The sequence below is a fragment of the Morus notabilis genome, unplaced genomic scaffold, assembly GCF_000414095.1.
Source record: "Morus notabilis unplaced genomic scaffold, ASM41409v2 Scaffold96, whole genome shotgun sequence".
Classification (NCBI taxonomy): Eukaryota; Viridiplantae; Streptophyta; class Magnoliopsida; order Rosales; family Moraceae; genus Morus; species Morus notabilis.
In genome coordinates, this window is record NW_010367009.1 from 262,625 (window position 1) to 281,160 (window position 18,536).

The window sequence follows — 18,536 nt, forward strand, 5'->3', positions numbered from 1 at the left end:
CAAACGCCTAAAATTGAAGGTTGGTGGTACGTTTTGCTGTTTTTTTTTGGGTTTTTTTTTTCCTTGTCGTTTCGTGGTGCTAAAAAGCTGAGTTGGGGACTGAGGAGGGTGTTATACCATTGTCCATTGCTTTCGTGAAAAACACTATCTCATGGCTGCCATCCCCTCTTACTCTCTACTCAGGCACTATAATTCTGTCTTTCGCTCTTTTTTATTTTTATTTTTTTTTAATTCTTAAATTTGTTATGCAGTCCAGTTTAAGTACATATATAAAGTTGGAGTTTATATATGAATATATATAAATATATTAAAAAATTTGGTTCCCAAAATTTTGGAACAGGAATTGCGCGACCACCACAGCAAGAGCTTTTGCGTTAAAAGCTTCTAATCACAACAACTTCACAAAGATCCTTCTTCCTCTTCAACCACGCAGGTTCTTTGGACTTTTCTTTCTTTTTATTTTTCCCGTTTTTTATTTGGAGAATTTCGATGGTCTTGGTGGTCACCCCGGAGTGTGGTTGAACAATTTTATTGTTAGAATCATCAAATATTCTAAACTGGGTTTGTGCTCTTTTAATTCAGAGATGTACAGATTATGGTTAAAAAAGAAAATCATGAATTTTGCTTTTAAATTTTTTGGACTAATATTCTGTATAGTAGTTTAACGAAACAACTATGGCACTTTAAATAGTATTATTTTTTTCCCCTCTTTAGAATTTCATGCGTTTCTCCTGTGTCCAATCGAAATTTAGCAAACTCTGTTTATTAGATCAAAATTGACATAAAAACAAATGTGAATCATATACATGATGTCTATTTGTTAACCTGTGAATTGCTCTTAACAACCTTTGTTAATCTGTTGATCCATAGAAAGATAAAGAGAAAATAACAATTACACCATTTTATCTGCAAATCTAAATGAGCAATGGAATAATCTGTGCTGTGAAAGTTTTAGCTTAAAAAGGGGACAATCTGAATAATATGCCATTTGTGAGTGATGTGGTGGCCTTCAAAGTTCAGACCATTGTAACATGTGGGGAGGGCCCTTGTGGAGGAGAACCATGAAAGTTTCTAACTGATGCAGATAAACTAGGATAGCCTGTGATTGTCTATCGGTGTGATATTTCCGCTACATGTAAATGGGGATAATATCACATGATTTTGGACATAACTGATTTAGTGAGAGTCACGTTATCATGGTCGCTATTCTTCTTTCTTTCTTTCTTTCTTTTTTTTTTTTTTTTTTTTTGGGGTTTTTTTTGTTTTTGCTATAGTAATCTTGGGATAAATAGCTAGTTTTCTGTCTTACAGTATTAGACTTTAGTGTATATGTATTGAACTCGAGATTGGAGGGATTCAAACTTATAACCTCAACATGAACTTACTGTTATCACTTGCAAATGTTCTTTCAGATTCTCGTGTCGTACTAATGCTACAAATAATGAAGAGGCTGCTGCCAAGGCAGCTGCAGTGGATGCCGATACTGGAGCTCCCACCATGTACCATCCCTTGTGACATAATGAATCTGGTTTGATCTCATGTTGATGTCGTAGCAGCCTTTTTCGGTTTTGCTATAGTAATCTTGGGATAAATAGCTAGTTTTCTGTCTTACAGTATTAGACTTTAGTGTATATGTATTGAACTCGAGATTGGAGGGATTCAAACTTATAACCTCAACATGAACTTACTGTTATCACTTGCAAATGTTCTTTCAGATTCTCGTGTCGTACTAATGCTACAAATAATGAAGAGGCTGCTGCCAAGGCAGCTGCAGTGGATGCCGATACTGGAGCTCCCACCATGTACCATCCCTTGTGACATAATGAATCTGGTTTGATCTCATGTTGATGTCGTAGCAGCCTGTTTAGTCTTAAAAAAATTTATTATGAACTTTTTTATAAGCTTTGAACCTTCAAAATGGGAAAACAATGTGAGTCTTTGATTGTTTAAGAGATGCTCAAACTGATTGGTAAGTCACAAGAATTTCTGGATGAGACTTGTTGATAGTTTAAACACTAAACTATAATGACATGAAACCAATGGCAGAAGATCAGGATATCATACTTTCATTTGTTCTTCCATGTTCTGCTCAATTTTTGTAGATGCATGAGTTTAAAAATAAGCAATAGTTATGATTTTCAATAAACAAGTTCTTATAGAAAAAAGCTTTTGCGAGCAGGTTACACATTTTTCATAATATGCACATAATTCTTTTGTTACCTCCTCTGTACTGAAACTTTAATGTTGTACAATGGCTTTCTAATGACTTTAAAAACTTCACTAACCCCCTTGCCGTTATAATCTTATGTCTGGTTTTTTGATAATCATATTCTTATGTCTAGTTAGAAAAAATACAATATAGATATACAATGTTATTTTGTCTATTCAGTAACCAGAACTAATAAACTACAGATACACAATACACTTTGAAGTCCAGAAATGAATTTTGTCATTATTTCATAGTGCTTAGTGCTTACTAATTTCATTATTTCAAACTTGGGCTCACAAAGTGGTTTCGGGGGATTTTCTGGATATATATTAAAAAAGAAAAACAATTATCAATTTGTCAGTATGGATTTCCTTTCAAGTTTTACTCTGTCCTATTCCTGTTCATTTTAGATTTGACAAGATCATAGCTAAGGAAATCCCAGCGAGCATTGTATATGAGGATGAAAAGGTCCTGGCATTCCGGGATATCACCCCACAGGCTCCTGTTCATGTTTTAGTCATTCCTAAGTTGAGGGATGGACTAACGCAGCTTGGAAAGGTCATTTTTAGCCAACTTTCTACCGCATTTGCTTTTTATGGCAGCGTTAGTTTGTTGTTTATCATGTATTCTTATTTTATTCATTTTTCCTCTGGACTGAAATTAAAATCATAGATCATACCAACAGTTTGGCATTTCTAGAATTGTTCAATATCTGCTGGAGGTATTAGAATACCAGTGAGCAACTAAATTTCTGTCCATCTTCTTGATTACACATCTTCATAGGCTCATCCTAGTCCAAATGTGTTTCCGGTTCATCCTAGTTACATCGAATGTCTACCAATAGATACATGTTCTAGTAACCTAGAACGAAATTAGCAGAACTTGCAGTCGTAGCACATCATTCTTCATTCTTAAGAATTTCAATTTTTGTGATGGAATCATTGACTATAAGCACTTTTTCATGTGTTTGTGTTTCTATTTGCAAGTGTATGAATGGTGCATAAATGACTAATCACACGATTCTCTAGTTTGGACCCACAAAAATGATTTGTTACATGTTTGTACTATTATTAATTTCTTAATTATGATATGACAATAAGCGTTGTGATTTTTCGGCTAGATGGTGTGGATACGTTTTTTTTTTTTTTTTTTTCCAGAATTAATGGTTAGCCAAAATTGCTTTATGATATACACTGGCCCTAAAGTGTTGATTACTTCATGATAGGCTGAACCAGGGCACGTGGAAATACTTGGTCAACTTCTCCATGCTGCAAAGTTAGTTGCAGAGAAGGAAGGTATTCTTGACGGGTTTCGTGTTGTCATTAATAGTGGTCCAAGTGCCTGTAAGCTCCTCCCCTCTGTATATTTATCTGCTCCATTTTTGTTTTGTTTTTGTTTTTTTTTCCCTGCAAGATTATCTTTATTTCTCACTCCTGGAATATCGAAGCAAATCAGTACTTTCTCTGTCCTGCCAAAAGAAAAAAACCTCGTGGAAATTCTATTTACCAGAATGCTTTGCTTTCCGACTCTCCCCAGGTCAATCTGTTTATCATCTCCATTTGCATGTCCTTGGAGGAAGGCAGATGAAATGGCCACCTGGTTGAAAAAGTATCTGAAGCTCATTTGAATCAAGACTTATTCATTTGCTTTCCTTTGAAAAGCTTTTCCCCAGAACCTCGAGAAAATCTGGACCTAAAGCTTGGTAATATGAATGGACTTTTCTTCTTTGCTAATGATTTTCGATTGCTTGTGTCGTTTACATGGCTTGGATGGGACTGAAATGGGGATAATGGACCCAGAGGGGTTCTCTTACTCCTAGATGGTGTAGGGTTGATTTCCTCAAGGCCACCTACCTAGCGAATAATCATGAATTTCTTTCCTCCCAAAGATTGTTGGGTTTGGCGGAGCTCCGGTTTGAACCCGACTCCAATAATAGTTTCTAAGGAATTCTAAAATTTGAAAATGGGGGTGGTTGTTTTTCATTTAGAAGGTTCTACCGTTTTCATTCGGCTTATGACATGGGATCTTAGAGTACGTTAAGTTCTAGAATCCGGAACCATAATTCTGGTTTAAACCAGTGTTTGTTTACAAAAAGTAAAAAGTGGTTCTGATTTGACTTACCCAGAATCAGTGTTTGGTTTGAATGGTTATGATTCAACATTTGAACCTTGATGTGATGTTTTAAACTAGAAATCAACCCTGATTCTAAAACCACCCCCCTTGGTTTTGGGTGGTTCAAATCTCTGATTCTGGTTATGGTTTCAAAACCATGATTTGGACCCAAAATTATGAATCATGGTTCTAGTTCCAAAATTAAAATTAGAATCACCCTGATTTGAATCCTCATACGAAATGAAGCCTTAATGTGTGTGTACACACACATACATATTGGTAGAAACATGGGATCTTCAGTTCAGGGGTTGGATTTTACCCCTCTGGCTGAAAAGTGCAATTTTTGTATGAGTATGGTTCTAGCCTTCTAGGGGCAACTTAAGAACGTTTTTAAGTATATAGATTGGTGGCAAAACTGGTGTTCGTTTTACTGTTTGAACTATAATGTTTGTAGACTCTCATGTTCAAGTAAAGTTGTACAACATAGTTTGTCGCACGTACTTTTTCTCACCAAAAATAAATTAAGATGCTTCAACTTAGAGTATCACATGGAAAAAATATTTTTTTCTTCCTCTGTGGTGAAGTAATGGATATATATAGGATTAATTACTGGTGAACCAAAGTTTGAAAATGGTTAATTTCTGGTTTCACCACCAAGCATCACTAGCAATTTTGTTTCTGATGCAGATCTCTTAGGAATACAATGGTCATAAATTTGTGTTAAAACTTTTCACAAATTTTTTTACTTGTACTGTAATCAACAATATATGTGCTACAATTTGTTTAACATGTCAAATGAATGTTTAGATTACCAACAGGGATCAGGGTAGGCACAAAACCCGCAAACCGGCTCGCCGTGATCGGCGCCATTTCCCAATACATCTGCCTGTTCACCCCTATTTTAAAACTTTGTGAATATTCTTCAAATGTCCCTAAAAGAATCAAACATACAATTCATTTCTAGTCTGGTTGGAACAGAGACTAACGATCTTGATCATTCAAATTGGCCATTTGAAGACGTTTGTTCAATTTGATCATGGGTAGCTTTTGGGTAACTTGGCGCCAGATCTCATTCACTGTTGCATTTCCATATTCAAAATAATGCTTCACCTGTATCACATTATTTAGGACTCAGAAAACTATATTGGAGGTGATGCAATCACTTAACAAATGACCAGAGAAAAAAAAATAAAATTAAATCAAATCACTTAACAAATTTCGCCCTATTCTAATGCCGTTGCAATCGGAGATTTTTTTTCTGCCGTTAATCATGTAAACATGTATGTATTTATGTGGCTACAATGTATGCACAAATGGGCATGCAACTTTTAAGTAAAGGAACAAAAAATATGACATGCAAACCACACGAACATACACACATATAGAGTTAAAATTCTTATTATCTCTTTCAGTTCTTTCTGGTATTGAAGGATTCTTTCAGAAGTTACGGATCTCAACATTGAGACTAAGAATCCAGGTCTCAAAGCCATGGAGGTTTCTACAAATATGGCGATCTTCGTGTAGTCGATAACGTCTTCGAATGGCAACTCGATTTCGTCGCTGATTTCGACTGGCACGCACAAGCTGACTATGGAATCAAACAGTCGACACGCAGATGGCGTGTCACCGGCGGGATTTAAACAGAACTTAGATGTGTGCATCCCATGCGAAGCAATTCGCCGGTTGTCAAGTGATTGTGTTCCAGATTTTATTATAACATCCTCTTCGTTTTCAAGTATTTTGAAAAGCATGTCACGGATTTTACCACCCTAAAATAAATACGCAAACAAATATAAGTATATAAAACATAGGATAAGAAAATACCAAAAAAAAAAAAAAAAATGGAATGTGGACTAAATAAGTGAATCCTAAAAGTTGTCTCAACAAAACATGCAACAAAATAATCACCAAGAATAACAACCGGAACATAAATTACCTCTTTTCGATGCCGAGCGCCCATGAAGAACAACAAAGTATTGCGATCCACGGCGCTGATATCGCCGTTGTAGGAGCTACTCCGGTGCGAGTATGGAACAACCACGTCCTTGACAAGCGAACCCTGATCAATCGTCAACCTCCCAAAATCAGACACAAGCAGAACACTCCTCTTAATCCTATCAATCACCTTATAATACGCTTTCGGGTCCGTGGCCACGATCACATGGTCTCTTCCACTTCTCCTCTTCCAGTATTCCTGCATCTCAAGCCACTCCACTAGCGCCACCTGCGTCTCCTCGTCGCTGTAACCCGCAACATCAACATGTGATCCCCCTCCTCCCTGGTTCACAATCAAACTCAACGACGAGAAGAACGGCACGTAGAACAAGTCGGCCTCTTCGGGATCCAATACTCGGACAACCGGAGATCCGAGGCGATCAGAATCGGGGCGTGTCAGGTCTGAGAAGAGACGCCACTCCGCCATGTGCTGGTGTCCTGGATAAGTTGCACTGGCTCCTCCACCGCCGCCCCTCGCCAATGAGAATTGCTCGATGGTTCCGTACGTGAACCTCTCGGGCCGATCATAAGGTAAATTTTGACGGGGTTTCCGGGATAGACGTTGTTGTTGAGGAGGAAAAAGAGGAAAATAGGCCAAAACTTGAAATGAATTAAAATAAATAGATCAATAGTTTATATAAGTTAATAAATATGCTAAATTACTGTTTTCGTCCATAATTTGTCTGGTTATGAACCATAACTTGACAAGTTATTCACGATTTTTATCCATAATTTGTCTGGTTATGAACCATAACTTGACAAGTTTGTCCATAACTTATTTAGTTATGAACCATAACTTGACAAGTTATGGCCTATTAATTTCTATAACTAAAAATTAGTCTATATACTTTTTTAAACTTTTTATATTGGCCTATTTTCTACTATTTCCCTTGTTGAGGTCGTTTGATGATGTTGGAGAAATATTTATATTGATATCTGAGAAGCTACTCGAGGCCGTGGCTGCTAATGGTGGGGCCGATTGAACTCGCAAATGGAGTGCTGGTTGGAGAAGAGGATCATGAAGAGGAAGCTGACAAAAAGCATTGTGGATAGGGCTTTTTTCGCGAAAGAGAGTAATGGTAATGGTCTGGTTTCTCTGGTTTTTGGAGATTGCAATCTCAATCTCATTGCTTGTTTCACAACGTGCGTTTGCAGGGCTGCAATGTGAGAGTAAACAAAAATTTATGAGTTGCTGTAAAAAAGATGAGCATTGTTATAAGACACCGGCCATGCTAAACATCATCCATTAATAGAAGGTGAATCTTGCAGTGTGAAACTCGTAGATAAAAACTCATATTTTATTAGTGATAGTATTTAGTACAGTTGGCGTCCTTAAGCATTTTTCAAAAAAATATTTTAAGAGCACTAAAAAAATATTTATCATGTCAAAAAGTTTGAATGAATTACCACTCTACTAAGCCAATAGATCACCTGATGTCACGAGCATGTACACTCAGAAGAAATATTTGACAATTTACTACTCCATTAACATTCGCAAGCGCTAGATAGCGGTTAGTGTACCCTTTTTTTTTTCTGTGTTTTTTTTTTGCCTTCTACCTTTCTGTTTCCCAATTTGGAATGGAGAGGAACAAAAATAATGAATTTATATTTCGTCGTTGTATATTACTGGAAATGAAGGAACTATGAGACTAACATATATAGGGTTTCTAAGAGGTTGTTTATGTGCATCATGGATTAACTTTGCATTTATTTTCCGCAATGACACGATTGAAACAGAGATAATTTTCGGTGTATATCTTTTCATGCGGAAAATGAAGGTTATTCCAGCAAAATATAAAATAAAATAAAATAAAATAAAACGTGATTTGTCAATAATTGTTTAATTCATCCATAATTCAAACCTGGCGCTACACGGAAAAATACGTTTTCCTACCATCTGTAATCTGCTCTTCTTTGTCTTTTCTTTTTTGTCACTGAAACTTGTTGCCGAAAGTTTTTACTCCAAAAAGGTGTTGAATGAAGCTACATAAAAATGACAAATGGATAACACATAAACAAAAGAGTTCTTACCACCAAAGTGTTAGTGTAATGTTAAGGACGTTTTTATATATATATATATATATATATATATATATATAAATAAAAAAAATAAAAAAACTCTCAAGATGCATCCAAAATTGTTATGCGTGTGAACGTGTTATGCGTGTGGGTTAGTATGAAGGCTAACCGTCTTCATTAGACCATCAAATTAGAGTGCCAAAACCATAAATAACGTTATTTTTAGCATTAAAAAATAGCTTTTATGCATTATCATCACTCGTACAAATAGAAGATATGATGAATGATAAAAACCCTCATGAAAATATAAGACGTCGACAGTGAAAACCGTCATCGTAACTGAAGTCATTAATATTAACTTTTTTACTACAGTAAAAAACTCTCACATAAAATCACATCTCAACTCGAATTCTAAACTTGAATCAGCGAAGTGAACGAGGCATAAGAAATCGTCATCAAATGTGTAACCTAATGTAACACCACGTTTTTTTTTAATCGTCCCACTATGGGATGAAAAGACGGTTTCCCACAAAACTTTCCTTTAATTAGTATATATACATGCACTTTTCTCAAACATTAACCTCACAATTATGACCCTAAGTATAATCCTTAATTTGAACGAGTTCATGAAATTCGCTGATCATTATGTCATGCATATACTTTAAGACAAACACTCAGCATTAGGCTAGGCACTCCACGTTTTTGCCGTAAGTTTCTGCAAATGTAATCTTTATTTTTAGAATATATTTTTTTATGCACGTTTGAATGAATAATGTTATTTATACTAGAATACACTTAAACAATTGAAATTTGGTTGAGCTGAAAGGACGATTAAGTGTGATCGCATTTCCTATTTACAATAACTTCCATTCAATTAGAGCCCTAATTGATTGATCAAAATATTTTAATTAAAAGAAATAATATAAAGTAACAATAATCATATAGTGCAGAAGAACTTGTCGTTGATGAATCACTTATATGACGTTTGTTTCCTGTATTCATCCCTGATTCTGAATCATGATTCATGATTTTCTACAGTATTTTTCTCTCACAAAAAATACACGTAAAACGAGAATGGTTCTGAATCTATGAATAAAACATCTACAAAGTCGGGTCAATATACATCCTTATAGTTAAGTGGATCCAACCATACAGTGCAGAAGAACTTGCCGTTGATGAATCACTTATTTAAAGTCGGGTCAATGTACATCCTTGTAGTTAAGTGGATCCAACCATACAATCTTATCTTTCGCGGGGTAAATGAAGACCAACATTCAATAGCTCTCCCCATTATATGGTGCGAAATAAGCTTGTATAGGGTTTGCGTTTTACGAGAATTGATGGAGGTTTGTTGTTCATTCTTCAATAACCCAATCTCTGCTTGACCCGACAAGTAAGAAATTATCATTTGGAAATGAAATCAAATTGGTTGAGGATGCCCTCATTACGAAAAATGTTTCCACACATAGCTACATGAAAGTAAATGTCAAATTTTGTCATGCATTTATAAAATAAAATAAAAAGATTTATAATTAGTAGAGAAGTATAGAGACAATTTTATTACCTCATGTAGTAGACTGTGACACTAGTCACATTAAGTGGACGTTTAGTTTATGGATTCAGAATGATGATTCAAAACTATTTTCATTTTATGTGTGTTTTTTGTGAGAAAAAAATACTGTAGAAAATCATGAATTATAATTCATAATCAAAGACCAATACACAAAATAAACATCCCCTAAGTTCTTTAAAATTAAGACAAGCCAATAAATTATATCCTCGACTTTAAAGTAGAGTGCGCATATGGTTGCCAATCATATCATGGAGACCATAACACCAGCCACATGCATGTCTTGTCGCTTTTATTTTGGGAAACGACATAGTTGAAGTTGGACTAATTAAATTTTCTTTATTAGGTTTTTAAGAACTTTCATCTCAACAAAGAAAACAACAATAATGATGATTGAACCTTACAAAAAAATGACCTATTCAATAGTCCGGCAAAGAAGAATCATAAATTGTTCGTTATTCAACAATTGACCAATTGATCCCACATGTTACACGAGCTAAATGAAAAGCCAAAAAACACAGGAAAAAAGGGAAAAAAAAAAAAAAAAAAAAGTAGACCAAATAAATAAGTGCTCCTAAGAACACCAGCATGAATGACACGGTAAAATGGCATTAGAGAAAAATTGAGAAATTTTCTATATTTCGCAAAAGAAATGAAACATGACAGGTAGAGGAATTATGCAACTCATAGATTGTGAACAGAGCCGGAGCTAGGTGAGGCCCAGAGGGCGGAGCTGCCTCCCCCTGAGTCCATTGGCTCCTAATACACACAACACCCTTCATCCACCATGTGAATACCATGAGTCGTAATTTTGTCATAAAAAAATACTGATTTTTTTGGTCAGTTTCTTTCTCCTTCTCATTGTTTGGAACCCCAATCTTAGAAATTTATTATATATATATATATATATATATATACTTGTTTTGAATTGTTACTTTTCCATTACTATTAGATATAAAAATTTAATGACGTAGCGTGATAATAATTTAATTTTATTAATTGTCATTAATTTTTTGATCAATTATCTAATTTATTACAACCGTCAAATCAATATCTTATAGTTAAAATAACAATACCCATTGATGAATAAATATTCCAGTAACCATTAATACCACACCTATACACATATATATATTGTAACTATTTTTTTTTGGTATTTTAGTAAATATCACAAATAAGTATGCCTTTAGTAATTGTAGACTGTAAAAGAAAAAATGCCACAAGTTTTTGGCATAAAACGTTTCGGGAATTTTCTAAGGGCCCGTTCACTTCACTAACTCAAATTTATGATTCAAGTTAAAAAACAAGATTTGAGTTGTAGAAAATTTGAGTTTAATTTAGAATTTGGAGTTTAGTGTTTAGGTGTTGACTGATTTAATATTTGAAACTTAAGTTTTGTGTTTACTTGCACAAATGCCAAACTCCAATTACAACCCAACATTGGCATGCATTTATGTTCTCTAAAACGTGAACATTCACCCAATTAGCACAAAATCAATTGTTCTTCATAAATATATATAGACACACACATATATATATATATATATACATATATAAATAATACAACTCTACGGTGTTTGGCACTGCATCGACTCAAGATCACAGCCAATGGAAGACGCCGGTCCACTCGCGTGGGATCGATTTCTCCTGTGTTGAATCTCTGAGGGAGACGGCTGACAACAAAATCGGGATTCGCTAAAATTCACGATCTGAGATGGGTTTGAACCGGATGCAACTACCTGCCCACGACTTTGTTCACCGGGGATGGGTTATTGACCGTCGGTAATGGAAGAATATTGACTGCTGACGGGAACCCATGACTGATCGTCGGTTGATTTTAGGGGAAACTCAAGGCTTTTTTGCAGAGCAAAAGCTTTCTCGTGAGAGAGGAAGCAGACCAACGAGAAGGAAGAAAGACCAACGGGAAGAAAAGGGGATGCAGCTCTCCTCCTCACGATTTTGTTCACCGAGGATAGGTATTTGACCGAAGAATATGGACTGTTGCCAGGAACAACCCAAGAACGAGCGATGGTGATTTGAGGGGAAGGCTTTTTGCAGAGGGAAAGGCTTTTTGCAGAGCGGAAGCTTTCTCGTGAGAGAGGAAGCAAACCAACGGGAAGAAAAGAAGACCAACGGGAAGAAAAATGTCAGAATTAGGAATCTACATGTAAATATTAAATCGAGTAGTTGGAGTTCGAGAAGGGGGTGATATTCACCTACTCGAATTTCAAATTCGAGTTTTGGTTCCCAAACGCCTATTTCAACTCAAAATCTAACTCAAATTGGGCCTACTCAAGTTTAATCTATGAAGTGAACGAGAATGTGTTGCAGTATTTCAATTTTTTCATTAAATAAAACTTAGTAGGGCATATTAAATAAATGAGTTATGGTCGTGGTTCTATTCACGCACTCCTCCTCTTGACTCTTCACATCCCCTTTTAAATTAAAATTTCTCATTACAAAAAAGACACTTGTATAAAATTTATAAAAGCATGATAATTATGATAAATTTAGTTACGTAATTAAATTTTATTATAATAAAAGAAACTAATGATATAGTTTTCTTTTTCTCTCCAACACCCCTGTCATATCCCCAAATTTTAAACTATTACTACTCTAACATCTATAAGAAAATCTAAATTTTCACCTTTTTAGTGACTATTAACCAAAAAATTGTATGGAATTATGTTAAATTTTGTTTACTATTCGTTCTATGGTTATTTATTCCTGTTAATTTCGTTTTATGATATGAAAAAGCTTTCTGCATAAACCTTCAATAGAGAGAGATTAGTGTGAAAGATTCTCTAAAATAGAGAACTATTTAGCTAATGATTAGAATGGAGAAAAGTAAAAAAAATAAAAATAAAAATAAAAATAAAATAAAATTATTAGCTATTTTGATTAAAAATACGTAATGTGTAGCATGTTTAGAGTTTATCTGATAAACCAAAACACGAACAGTCTAACAACTTTTTAACTTTTTGAACTGATTTTTAGACGCTGGATTTGGGGTAGACAGAGGATAGTTAATGGTGATTAATTTACTTGGTAGTAAGCAAATTAAAGCAACAGCAATGCTTTTGGTTGATTAATTTACTCTTGTTGCGTCTATATCTCTCCTGCTTTTACATTGTAGTTCCTTTTGCGGTAAGAACAAAAAAAGTACATAAAAATATGTTATTGATAAAAACTACCAAGCACAAGCTAGATAAACAAATAAAGGAAAAATGCTCTTCTCTTGAAGGAAAAAAAATTAATAAAAAGTACATAAAAATATGATCCACTCATAGTACTTCACTAGTTGTTATTGTGCGCAATGCGTGCGCGATTCATTTAAAACAATAATTATCAAATTATTTATTTTTAAAAAAATAAGAAGAAAAAAATAAGGGCGTAAAAGAAATAGACGCAAGAAAAAAATTTGAAGTAAAAGACAAAAAAGAAGATTTTAAATTATTTTGCTGTGTTTAAATCAATTTCATTTGATTTTGTTTAATTTATTTTTATTTAATTGGGTGTGTTTTTATTTTATTTTAGTGTATTTTTGTTAAATTTTATTTTTTATTGAATCATTATAGCATTTTTATTTAAACCGTACCAAAAATTTAGTATGAAACCGTATTAAAAGGACAAAATTAGACTACGAATAAACCCAAAATTAATAAGTAAATATAAAAAATAATAATTATTAGTGAATAAAATCAATTTTTTTACCGTCGGATAAAAAATATGGACGGATCAGAAGTTCTTGTTTTCCTCTCTCTCTTTTCTCAAGCAGGTCCCACCACTCCCTCTCTTTCTTTCTCTCTTTCTCAGTCAGCTCTCTCTCTCGGCGAAAAAGCAACGCTAGGAAAAAAAAAAGAAAAAAAAAATGCCAACAAAATGTTTCGTTGGCACCTCCCAAAGAGGCTTCATTTCCACGGAAATGACCAAAATGTCCAAGCAAAAAACAACTGGAGTAAGAAGCTGAGGCCAAAACGGTAAAAATAAAAGTGAGAGGACACATACATAATTTTTTGAAAGTTGAGGGATAAAAAAGACCGCACACTGTTTAAAGAACAGTAAAACCACTGCCTCGTTTAGTATTATAGTATAATATAAAAATGATAATATTAAAGTAATGAACTATAAAATAGTGGGTTTGAAAAGAAAAATAAAATGATCAAGAATTAATTATTCTATACAAATAGTTTTGGGTAATTTTGAAACAATAAAAATATGTAGAAAGTAAATTTAATCATTTTAAAATTATATACGGTGTGCATTTAAAAAGGTATGAGTGTAGAGAGTAAATATGAGTGTGTGAATAGAATTTTTAATTGAGTTTTACGGTGTAAGTCCTAAAATGTTTGTAGATTTGAAAAATTAATATAGGGGTATTATTAAGGTTTTGATTGAAACAATGAGTATATACTTCTAATAAAATAAATGTAATGGGTAAAATGAGAGTTTCAGATTACACTTATAACATTTATATGCAAATAAAAAAATATAAAATTTCATTGGAGGAAAATTTCAAATTAAAGAAATTAAAGAGACTAAAATGAGAATTTAATTGAAAAAAAAATTTAGATATATAAGTTAAAGAATATATAATAAATATAGTGAGGGCAGCATCTCTACTCACTTTAAGGTGGCTCCCTGAACAGCCGACAGATCATTAATTGTCAGCTAAATTATTGGTAGGTGTATCTATTCAATCACGTTTAGCATAGATGAAAATAAAATTATTTTGAAAACGTTACCAAACCGGCCATTTCTTTCTTATTTGCATTTCCTGTTTTCTTTCCTCTAATTTCTTGCTTCGATCCACGCAAGCCCGCTTTGTGCAAGGCTTTGGTAAGACTATTTTGAATCTGATTATTAAAACAATTGTTTTTCTTTAGTTTGTTGAATTTTTTGGTTTCTTTTATTTATCATTTTATGGGACTTTCTCTGATACTTCTTGTAAAAATGAATTATTAATAGTCATTTATTTTTCAACTGTCAGATTTATATCTATTTTGTATACTTTTTTGATTTTATGTGATTTTGACCAAATTCAATAGTCAGAAATTGAGATTTGTTGAGATTACCAATACCAAAAGAAACTCCCTTTATATGCATACATACTTGTTCAGAAAACATAAAACTCTTTGGTTAACTGATTCGCTTTTTGCCTTGTCAAATTATCTGTTAGCTAGTTTTAAGTACTTGGACTTGTTGAAGCTTTAGATGAGCTCGCAAAATGCTTCATCTTCATGTGTACTCTAAATCTCTTCGTTGGTTTAAAATTATTGGGATATATTATTATTCTATATATAGTATGGTTTCTGTAAATCTTTTCAAAAAAAAAAATGGTTACTGTAAATAGGAAAAAAAATAGAGAGATTTTCTAGTACGTCTAGCGTATCGGTAGGTCAGGTTTTTTTAATTGTTAAATCTGCGTATTTTGTGACCTTTACGTGATTTTATGCAGATCTAACGGACAAAAAATTTGACCTATTAATATATTAATGTACCAAAAAAAGTCTAAAAAAATAAAATAAAATAAGGATACATCTTGCTGAAAGCTTTTTTTTTTTTTTTTTTGGTAGTCAAGATTGTGTGGAAAAAACTAACGTCTAAGAAAGGAAAAATGTAGAAAATTATAGACAAGGCAAATGAATATTCATTTTTCTGTAATGTCGTTCGACTTGCAAATCCCAACATAACGACAAGTAGTTTATAGAAGTCATGAAGTCGTAACTCGTTCAATATCATATCGTTTAATACGAAATAGGTGTGTCGTTTGTGCTATTGTTACTAAACAACATGTCATCAAATCTTCCATTATGTCACTATCTTTCGCCTTTTATATATTTAAACATGAACTCTACTATTTTATTTTTTTTATTTAAATAATAATATATCATGTTAATAGAGTCTACGTGTCAAATAATAAATATAAAGAGTAATAAAGACAGTAACAAAAATAATGATGCTAATATTTCTCATATTCCTTTTATAGTGTCTTCTATGTTTAACTAACCACTAACTACATGTTTTTAAGCTGAAGCAAAACATGTCGTTTTTTTTTTTTTTGTTGAAATGAATTGAAAAATAATTAGTTTTAAGGAAAAAAAAACTTACTTTCCAATAGTGTTATTTTTAGAGAGTCTTAACATTGATATGTTCCAAAACCGTGACAATGCTTAAATCTTATAATGATGCTTTTTTCTGTCAAAATAAATCTTACAATAATTTAGAATGCTTATATACATAGCCAGGACCAATTAAAACGAGTCATTTTTTTCACAAAAAAACAAATACTAATAACAATTCATTCTCGTGGCTAAAGATCTTGGATAAGCGAGGAAAGTCATGTATAGACGGAGTTCAAAGGAGTGACAATTGATTATAAAAAAAAATAATAATAAAGAAAGAAAAAAGAGTGTCATTTTACAGAGAATCCCAAGGCATATAGATTCGCAGAAGAAGCATGACTGAGCTATGCCCCACCACTTTGAGCAATGGAAAAGAGAGAAAGACCTAACCACTTGTCCTTCTGGTTTTTGTGAACTTGAAGCGCCCGTTCAGTTCGTTGATTTGAGTTTTTAATTTGAGTTAAGATGTGATTTTATATGAGAGTTTTTTATTGTAGTAAAAAAGTTAAATGTGATTATTTCTGAGAACTTTTTACTGTAATAAAATTTGAATTCTAAACTCAAATCGGCGAAATAAACAGGACCGAAATATACTCATTTTGTGGTGTTATAAAAAATGATATTGATTTGAGTGTGAAAATAGAAATAAACTAGTCAAAACTCCGCCTGTTGCTACATTATATTATACAAAAAGTTAAAAAAAAATTTATAGTCCGTGTGTTGCCGTAAAAAATACTATTGTATTATATAAAAAGTTAAAATTTTTTATAATATAAGATTAGTTTGTATATACATATAGATATATTTATATAATATTTTAGTTAAAATTTTCTTATAATGTATTATAGTTTTTGTTTTCCTTTTTTTCTTTTGTTCTTCTTAATTGTAAAATACAAATTTTAAAAAAATTAATAATAATAATTAAGAAAGTTGAAAATCTGTAATTATATGTGGTGTAAATTAAAGAATTTAGAAGTAATTATATTACTTGGTTTTTGGGCCTTTTTTGGGTGAGTCTTTACTATATGTATTTAAAATAATTAATATTAATTTTTATTGATAATTGATATAAATTAGTAAATATAAAAATAAATAAAGAAATAAAAAATTGAGAACAAAAGTGTACAAGACTATGGGGGCTCCTTACACAAGAAAAGGAGAAGAAAGGGAAAGAAAAAGGGAAACTCAAACAATTCAAGAGGCAAAACTGATATTACCCTGTTCTATGTACAGTAAACTATGCTTGTTCTTTAGTATATATAATAAAATGTTTGTGAATAATGCTGATACTACTATTTTTGAAATTGTGTTTAATTATTTTTCTAAAATATTATTTTAGATATAAGAAAAAAGCAAAACTATTCTTGGACGTGCTTCTAAAGATGTGTATTAAGTTACAATTTTAAAATATAGAAGGGAGATTTTTTGGTACGTCTAGTGTATCAGTAAGTTATGTTTCTTTAATCGTTAGATCTGTATATTTTTTTATTTTTACGTGATCTTATACAGATATAATGAATAAAAAACTTAATTTATTGATATGTTGACGTACCAAAAAAAGTTCTAAAATAGAAAGAAAAATATGAAAATAACTTTTAAAGATTTTTTTAACAAAAATCACTTTTACCATTCTCGTTTTTAAAATATTTAGAGTTTATTTATTTGCACCTAAACTCAAAAAAAAATTTTGAATTTAATTTACAATTTTATTCAAATTCATGTTCTTTTATAAAATTTGAGTTTAAATTTGAGTTTTAACTTGAGTTTGAAGTTAAAATCTGAGTTCAAATTTCTCATTCAACTCAAATTAAGAAATAATATTTTTTATATTTTTTAAAAACACCATAATTTTTTTTATTTTAATTCTGATTAAAATAATTTTTTTATATATTCACAATAAAAAATAAATAAAACCTCATCAAAATATCCTATTTAAAATTTTCATAACTAGATACTATTAACAAAAAGTGTACTAATAGGTCAAAATTTTTAACGTATTTGGACTTTTCATCCAAGATGCATCCTTAAAAAAAAATAAAAATAAAAGAAATTATACGGTCATATTTTTTTTCTTATTCAAATTTCGTTACAATAAAAAATTTTAAAAAATAATCATATTTAATTTTTTTTATTATAATAAAAAATTTTCACATAATATCACATCTCAACTCAAATTAATAAATCCAACCGAACACAATGTCCACAGTGTGAATGCAGCTCAATTGTCAAGTGGAGTAGTGGGTATTCTGTAATCCTTATCAGCATCATTTTTCCACAGTGTGGGTCCCCCTTTACTTTCACAGATTCCCTTCGTGTCTCTCCACCTTTTAGAATTGGCCCGAAAACCGACACATCAAGCCAAACGTCAACGCGTTTCCCAACGTCCCCGTTGCTTTTCCGTTTCCAACTTTTATTTAATTTCCGAGTAATTTTGTAATTTTTGGTATAAAAACATGAATTGCTTTGGCAAATATTGATCCGACGCTCAGACCAGAGAAGAGGGAAA

At 32.4% G+C, this 18,536-nt stretch overlaps 1 protein-coding gene and 1 pseudogene across 1 annotated transcript; one reads left to right on the plus strand and one right to left on the minus strand.

The window, feature by feature from the left end:
* Positions 1-44: 44 nt before the first annotated feature.
* On the plus strand, positions 45-4,172 carry LOC21401465 (14 kDa zinc-binding protein). The gene is made up of 6 exons (XM_024174388.1): positions 45-183; positions 341-433; positions 1,413-1,499; positions 2,620-2,767; positions 3,435-3,552; positions 3,746-4,172. The coding sequence occupies exons 1-6, from the start codon at positions 152-154 to the stop codon at positions 3,811-3,813; spliced, it is 546 nt and encodes a 181-aa protein (XP_024030156.1). The 5' UTR covers positions 45-151; the 3' UTR covers positions 3,814-4,172.
* Positions 4,173-5,302: 1,130 nt separating this feature from the next.
* Positions 5,303-18,536, minus strand: part of LOC21401466 — a 14,266-nt pseudogene continuing 1,032 nt past the window's right edge.